Below are 8467 nucleotides of genomic sequence, written 5' to 3' on the forward strand. Positions count from 1 at the left end.
GGACAGCACAGTGTGCTTTTTAGTAAAGGTGAACTCACCCTTTAAGGCACACCCGCCATGCTGTCGCACATATGTGTTAGGCGAACTTTATGAGGTTAGTGGTTAACCCAGCCCTGTTACAGTCAACCATATGTAAAGTATAATAAAGGGTTCCACACTTCTGCCCTGCCCACAATCAATCGGGGTCCTCAATGTTGCCATCTAAGCACTGTTGAGGTATTGTTGGTGGTAGAATGTACTTACAGCTCACGCAATATGGGTCAAAACGCCTAGATCCATACTGTCAGTAAAATAAAGTGACAGTCAGTGTTGGTTCTAGGTGCATCAGTCCAGTGTCTTTCTCAGCCTCTCTGTCCCCAGCCTCAAAGTGCCCTGTGTGGCAAAGATGGCTTGCTAGTGTAATACGAAGGCTAGCCAGTCAGCTGGGGTAGGTGGGGGGTAACCCCAGGAGGATAAGAAATATAAAGGTGGCCCTCTATTTATAGATTGCTAAAGAGATTTAGGAATTATTTACGAAATAAACAGGTAGGTAAGGGGTTACCCCAAGAGGACAAGACATTAAAAGGTGGTCCTATTTAGAGATTGCTGAAGATATTTAGGAATCATTCATGAAATAAACAGGTAGGTAAGGGGTTACCCCAAGAGGACAAGACATTAAAAGGTGGTCCTATTTAGAGATTGCTGAAGATATTTAGGAATCATTCATAAAATAAACAGGTAGGTGGGGAGTTATACCAGGAAGAGGACAAGACATTAAGAGCCGGTTCACATTAGCGCGACTTGTCAGGCGACTTGTCAGCCTGACAAGTCGCGGTATGTCGCGGTCCATTGACCGCTACAGGACCCGTTCTAATAGGAGCGACACAAGTTGCTCTGACTTAGAAAAAGGGTCCTGTACTACTTCGGGGCGACCTCGGAGCGACTTGCATAGACTTCCATTATGTGAAGTCCCTGCAAGTCGCTCCGAAGTCGTGGTGCATGGTAGTGCACAAGTCGCTCCCGAAGTAGTAAGGAGTCGTGTCGCCTCAGTGTGAACCAACTCTTAAAGGTGGTTTTCTAATTATAGATGGCTGAACATATTTAGGAATCATTCATGAAATAAACAGGTAGGTGGGAAGTTACACCAGGAAGAGGACAAGACATTAAAAGGTGGTTTTCTATTTATAGATTGCTGAAGATATTTAGGAACCATTCATGAAATAAATATAGGTGGGAAGTTACCCCAGGAGGACAAGAAATATATAGCTTGCCCTATATTCAGAGATGGCTAAAGATGCTGGCTGGAGGGGGGGGCATAGTCCAGCCAGGAGGACAAGACATGTAAAGGTGGTCCTCTACTTAGAGATTGCTAAAGATATTTAGGAATCATTCTTGAAAACAGGTAGGTGGGGAGTTACCCAAGGAAGACAAGAAATATAAAGATAGCCCTCTATTTAGAGATTGCTGAAGATATTTAAGAATCATTCATTAAATAAACATTTACCTTGGTTCCACTTTATTGAAGCCCATTGTTATCTGGCCTGATTGTCTCTCACTACTCTTAAGTATTTGGAGTCAATTGAGTGCTTCAGATGCCTGATATAGTCTTCTTATGACTAGACAGTTCTGAATTTACCCAATGTTTACCATATGATGGAAACCGCACTACAGAAAAGTGTTCTTCGTCACCATTCTCTAAATCAGTGGTGGCAAACCTTGGCACCCCAGATGTTTTGGAACTACATTTCCCACGATGCTCAGGCACTCTGCAGTGTAGCTGAGCATCATGGGAAATCTAGTTCCAAAACATCTGGGGTGCCAAGGTTTGCCATCACTGCTCTAAATAGTAAAGCACAAATTGAATGCAACCATGCAATATGTCAAACACTATAGAATATAAAAATAATAACAGCGTTGATGCAAGTACAGTACATAGTGATACAGTCATTGGCCCATATAGGTTACTCCAAGGGGATATAGAGAATGCGCTCACAGGGAACAGGAAGTGCAGCTCACAGCAATATCCTGGTTGTGAAGGGGACAGGAAGTGCAGCTCACAGCAATATCCTGGTTGTGAAGGGGACAGGAAGTGCAGCTCACAGCAATATCCTGGTTGTGAAGGGAACAGGAAGTGCCGATCACAGCAATATCCTGGTTGTGAAGGGAACAGGAAGTGCCGCTCACAGCAATATCCTGGTTGTGAAGGGGACAGGAAGTGCCGCTCACAGCAATATCCTGGTTGTGAAGGGAACAGGAAGTGCCGCTCACAGCAATATCCTGGTTGTGAAGGGAACAGGAAGTGCCGCTCACAGCAATATCCTGGTTGTGAAGGGAACAGGAAGTGCCGCTCACAGCAATATCCTGGTTGTGAAGGGGACAGGAAGTGCAGCTCACAGCAATATCCTGGTTGTGAAGGGAACAGGAAGTGCCGCTCACAGCAATATCCTGGTTGTGAAGGGAACAGGAAGTGCCGCTCACAGCAATATTCTGGTTGTGAAGGGAACAGGAAGTGCCGCTCACAGCAATATCCTGGTTGTGAAGGGGACAGGAAGTGCAGCTCACAGCAATATCCTGGTTGTGAAGTGGACAGGAAGTGCAGCTCACAGCAATATCCTGGTTGTGAAGGGGACAGGAAGTGCAGCTCACAGCAATATCCTGGTTGTGAAGGGGACAGGAAGCAAGAGGAAATCTCTGAAACAGGGATATGGACAGTAAGAACACCTGAAAGAATAACAAGTTCTATATGGAGCTCTACTTAAAGCAGATCTTCACTGCACCTGGGCACCACAAACCAAAAACACTATCTCATTCATTTTTAATATTCAAAGCAAACTCCCACATCCATCCATGTCTCAATGCTTTATTTTGTTGAGAAATAACTCCCCTGGCATTTCTGGCCATGGTCATCTTGAATAAGGGCAAGTGATTCATGTAGCATTTACTTCCTGGAATCCATTTGCCCTTAGCTGAGGCATGCATGCCGGGGAGTTGCTTAGCTGAGAAAACCCCTCCTCCTCTGCTCCCCAACTGAAGCCTGAAGACTCCTGGGATGTATGACATCATTTGCCTAGGCAAGAAGCCAGGAAGTAACTGAAGAAATTTAAAAAAGTTTAAAACAAGTAAGTATGATACTATGCTAGCAGCTTGAGGGTTACAAATAATCAATGTGAAGTTCCACTTTAAACTCTTGCAATATAAAACAACAATGCAAATCCTATAAATAGATTTAATGGCCAGAGATGGCATCGATGAGGTGACTGTGAGGTTTTTTAACCCTTTGACTTCACACTCAACCGAAATGTACCCTTTAACACAACAACATAGGAAATGTAAATGTAACAAACTGATTCCAATCAAACTCAGAACAACAGCAAATTGAATACTTGTGTTACTTCCTATGGCATTGCCAATGGTTGTGTGTACCCTATAGATAGTATGGTATTACCCAGCAAATGTGATTCACACATGCATGCTATGCCCCATGAATTTATTCGTTGCTGGCATGCGATAGCGTTCACATTCCAAATGAATTGCTGGATCAAGAACGATAATCCCACATGAGGTGTCCCTAACCACCTAATGACACTAACTTTCTGATCGCTGCCACACATAATAGAGGTAATGAGGGGATAATAAAATAAAAAAAAGCCATACAGATTATATGGCTGAATTTGCATCGGATTGGGACATAACTCGCACAGGACCCTTTTTTAGGTCCGCACCAGAATCGGATCACATGGGTGTTTACACCTATTCGATCTAATTCATGTCCAAACTGACATTTTGCACTGTGATATGCGAACTGATCTGGGGAGGTGTCGGTAACTTTGTATTCACACCCACAGCCTTTCGCATATAGCGGTATGAACTGCCTGTGAGTTGAATGCAATGCGGGAATCCGTGGATTCGCATTGTTCCCGCGTTGCATATAATGGCACTTTTCCACTGCAAGTACCGGCTAGTACCGGCTCGGCTCTACTCGGCCCTGCTTGGCCCGGTTTGCTTTTCCACTGCGGTACCGCATGGTATAGTGTCTGAACGGTTCGGTACGGTACGGTATAGGTTTGCTTTTCCACTAAAGTAGTACTAAAGTTAAGTGGGTGGGATAACAACGGGGTGGGTGTGATTCTCTGACCAATCAGTGGCTAGTAGTGACTGCATGCAAAGGATTGTGGGATATGGTACCAGTTTGGTACCTGTTGGAACCACAATCGAGTAGGTACTGTTTTTTCAGAGCCGTACCGTACCGTACCGTTCGGTTCCATGCAGTGGAAAAGCAAACCTATACCGTACCGTACCGAACCGTTCCGACCCTATACCATGCGGTACCGCAGTGGAAAAGCACAAAAGCGTGCCGACCCGGTACGGTTCCATGCAGTGGAAAAGCGCCATATGTGAACCGGCACTAATGGCACTTTTCCATTGCAAGTACCGGCTCGGCTCTACTCGGCCCTGCTTGGCCCGGTTTGCTTTTCCACTGCTGGTACCGCATGGTACGGTGTTGGAACGGTTCGGTACGGTATGGTATGGTTTGCTTTTCCACTAAAGTAGTACTAAAGTTAAGTGGGTGGGATAACAACGGGGTGGGTGGGATTCTCTGACCAATCAGTGGCTAGTAGTGACTGCATGCAAAGGATTGTGGGATATGGTACCGGGTATGGTACCTGTTGGAACCACAATCGAGTAGGTACTATTTTGAGAGCCGTACCGTTCGGTTCCATGCAGTGGGAAAGCGCCGCCGTACCGTACCGTACCGAACCGTTCCTTCACTATACCATGCGGTACCAGCAGTGGAAAAGCACAAAAGCGAGCCGAACCGTTCGGTTCCATGCAGTGGAAAAGCACAAAAGCGAGCCGAACCGTTCGGTTCCATGCAGTGGAAAAGTGCCAAAACTGTCTGGAAAAAAATCAGAAGACCAAGACCACACATGCTTGGAAAGACAGAATACATTACAATACATCACAAATTGTATTCTGTTGTACAAGAACTATCCTAAGTTGAGTAACCTCCTTAGGCTCGGTTCACACTACGTCGCTCCGACTTAGGGGGCGACCTGTGAAGTCGCGTGCAGCGCGACTTCGGCGCGACTTGCAGGGACTTCAAAAAATGAATGTCTATGCAAGTCGCCTCCAGGTCGCCCCGAAGTAGTACAGGACCCTTTTTCTAAGTCGGAGCGACTTGTGCCGCTCCTATTAGAAAGGCTCCTGTACCGCACAATGGGAGTGTGACGGACTGCGACTTGTCAGGCTGACAAGACGCGGTCTAAGTCGGACTAGTGTGAATGCGGTCTTATTTTCCATACGAGACTAGCATGCAAAAAACAGAAATAAAACCGGACCATTTTTCGTCCGATATTCTCATCGTGTGTACGAGGCTTTAGACTGGCAACCAATCAGCTTCTAGTTTTCCTTTTCAAAGCTTCACGGAACAAGCTGAAGCTAGAAGTGGATTGGTTACTATGCGTAGTTTTAATAAATCTCCTCCCAATGTATTTCAGATTTGAGGACATGAAGTCAGATTTCTTGCTGGATCTCTATTTCCAGCCACGTGACTGCCATTTTCAAGCCTGATTGGACGGAGCTGAAAATAACTGTCATTTTTTTTTTTTTTAAACTAAGGCTCCTCACCCAGGTGTTCTGAGTCCTTGCATGGAACCTTATGTGTGATTTTTTACATCATCAGGCCCCATCATGTTCAAGCACCAAGAATAAAAGCAGGGCATTTAAAGGAGCTGCCATTGACCTACCCATGGCCTGTCATGCCATGGCACAAGATGAGGGTGACATGAGGGTGACAGGAGGGTGACTTACATTCCCAGGTCGCTGTAGATGTTGAAGAACTCCATCTGGTTGCAGGCTTGTATCCATCCGACCACCCAAGTCTCGTTCCTGGGTAAGGGTGGCATGAGCACCCGAGCCGAGGCTTTGAAGTAGGGGGTCTTGTACCTTAAGACAATGGGCGAGTTCTCCTCGATGGAGGTCGGGCACTGGTCTATGGTGGCACACACATCGTAGACGGTGATGTTCTCCCTCCTGATTCGGGACTTGCAGGTGAGGCTCTGCAGACAGCCCATGATCGGTGCTCGGCTCGGGGGCAGGAGGCGAGAGGCATCAATTAATCGGAGCAGGGCGAGGAGAGAGAAGAAGAGGAGGACGGGGCGGTAGGTAGGATGACAGCATGGCCCGGCTCCTAGGTGTGGGGCCGCCAGTGCTGAGTGCTGCTGTGTTCCTTCATCAGCCAGATGGTAATATTATACAGCAGCACTGATAGATGATGGAGACCCCCCTCCCTGCTCCTCCTCCTCCTCTTCATCTTGATCTCCCTGCCATGCTGTAGGGTTCCCAATGCCACCTGGTTCGGATCCCCGATCCCCTCTGCCCCCCACCCCAGGCCCAGCCTTTCCTCTCCCCCTGTGCTCCGCACCGATCTCCGGGACTGCTCATGTCCCAGGTGGCCGGCGGTAGGTGGCTGCGATGGCCGAGGCTGCTTTTCCTCTCTGGCTGTCAGCGGGGAGGAGGAGGAGAGCCGATCCGTCCGATCCTCCCACTCACCGAGCTGTCAGTATAGGTTTAGGGAGAGCCTGGGGATCCACCGAGGGGGAGGGGGATGAGATCTGTCAGTGTGCACGAGGATCCAGCGATCTCCATGTCAGAACACACCCTGCTTTGTCATCTCCCATCCATCACATCGCTGTCATTCATCCCCCATAGAGAACATACGGATTGTCCCTATGCGGCCACACGATTTAAATCCCCTGACAGATAAGACGGGATCTAGAGACAGCCAGGAGGAGGACATAACAGCCGATCCAGGGACTGAGTGGGCTGATAGGGTTGCCACCTCATCCCTTTAAACCAGGACACATAATAATTACACAGGTTCTGGGGCTGATTAAGGTTTATTATTATTTATTAAGGCTGATTAAACTCACTTAGTGCCTTATGTGCATTCGCCCCCCAGCACCACACATGCGACCAGCGGCGGTTGGCAAGTGGTTAACTGACAATTGCGCGGTCGTGAGGCGCTGTACCCAAATAAAATTGATGTCCTTATTTTCCCACAAATAGGGCTCTTTCACACGGGCGCTCCGTATGTCCTTATTTCATACCATAATGCATGTCAATGGGATTGCGGATGTCAGCGGATGACCATCCGCTGACATTCGACTTTCATCCTTTGAGTTCTGTTCCATTTTTTGGAACGGAACAGAACCCTATTTTTTCTTCCGTTTAAAAAACGGAAAGGACGCAAAATCGGATGTCAGCGGTGTCATCCCCTGAAATCCGCAATCCCATAGACATACATTATGTCTGTATATCATCCGCAAACGGATGGGATGATATGCGGACATACGGAGCGGATGACACAAGTGTCATCCGTGTCCGTAAAAAAAAAAAGTGCCGCAGCGGAAGAAAAAATCGGAGTGGCCGTGTGAAAGAGCCCATAGAGCTTTCTTTTGGTGGTATTTGATCACCTCTGCGGTTTTATACAAACAAAAAAAGAGCAACAATTTTGAAAACAAACAAAATATATTTTACTTTCTGCTATATAACATTTCCCCAAAAAAAAAAATTAAAAATCAGATTTTCATAATTTTAGGCCATTTTGTATTCTGCTACATATTTTTGGCAAAAAAAAATCCAAATAAGTGTATATTGATTGGTTTGCGCAAAAGTTATACAAACTAGGAGAAAAATGTATCATTTTTATTATTTTTTTTTACTAGTACTAGTAATGGCGGCGATCTGCAATTTTTAGCGGGACTGTGACATTGCGGCGGACAGATCGGGCCCCTAAATGACACTTTTGGGGGGACCAGTGACATTATTACAGTTATTATTGCTAAAAATATGCATAGTTACTGTAATAATGACACTGGCAGGGAAGGGGTTAACCCAGGGGTGATCAAAGGGTTAAGTGTGAGCCTAGGGGGTGTTTAGTAACTGTATAGAGGAGGGACTTGTAAAATGACCACAGAGATATGTATATAGATATATAGAAGATATATATATATATATATATATATATATATATATATATATATATATGTACATACATATATATATATATATATATATATATACACACACACACATATATATATATATAGATATAGAAGATATACATCCTATATAGAAGGATCACAGGCACTCTGTGACCATTTCAGAGACAACAGCTGACCATCGCTCTCTTTCTGCGAGGAGCGATCGCGGGTGCCCGTCGGCAATTGTGGCCGCCGGCTCCGTGGATCAGAATCCCCGCTACCTAGTGGGGGTGGGATGCTTGCCCCCAGCAGCGCTCTCGCGAACCGACGTACCCATACGTCGATTTGCGCAGCCGAGCCAGCCTGCGACAGTATATCTGCGGCAGGTGGTTGGCAATCAGTTAAGGTGGTAATTAAACTCACTTAGTCCCTTATCTGCATTATATTAGCCTTAGAACCTGGTTTAACCACTTCTGGACCGGAAGGTTTAACCCCCTTAATGA

General features: G+C 46.2%; 1 protein-coding gene across 1 annotated transcript in view; it reads right to left on the reverse strand.

Moving 5' to 3' along the window:
• Window positions 1-6716, reverse strand: part of FAM78B (family with sequence similarity 78 member B) — a 135535-nt gene extending 128819 nt beyond the window's left edge. The window contains exon 1 of the mRNA XM_082265962.1: window positions 5791-6716. Within this exon, the coding sequence (XP_082122088.1) occupies window positions 5791-6053 (263 nt within the window). The 5' untranslated portion in view covers window positions 6054-6716. The remainder of the gene's footprint in view (window positions 1-5790) is intronic.
• Between the last annotated feature and the right edge of the window lie 1751 nt (window positions 6717-8467).

The sequence above is a fragment of the Pelophylax lessonae genome (assembly GCF_965119305.1).
Source record: "Pelophylax lessonae genome assembly, chromosome: 8".
NCBI lineage: Eukaryota > Metazoa > Chordata > Amphibia > Anura > Ranidae > Pelophylax > Pelophylax lessonae.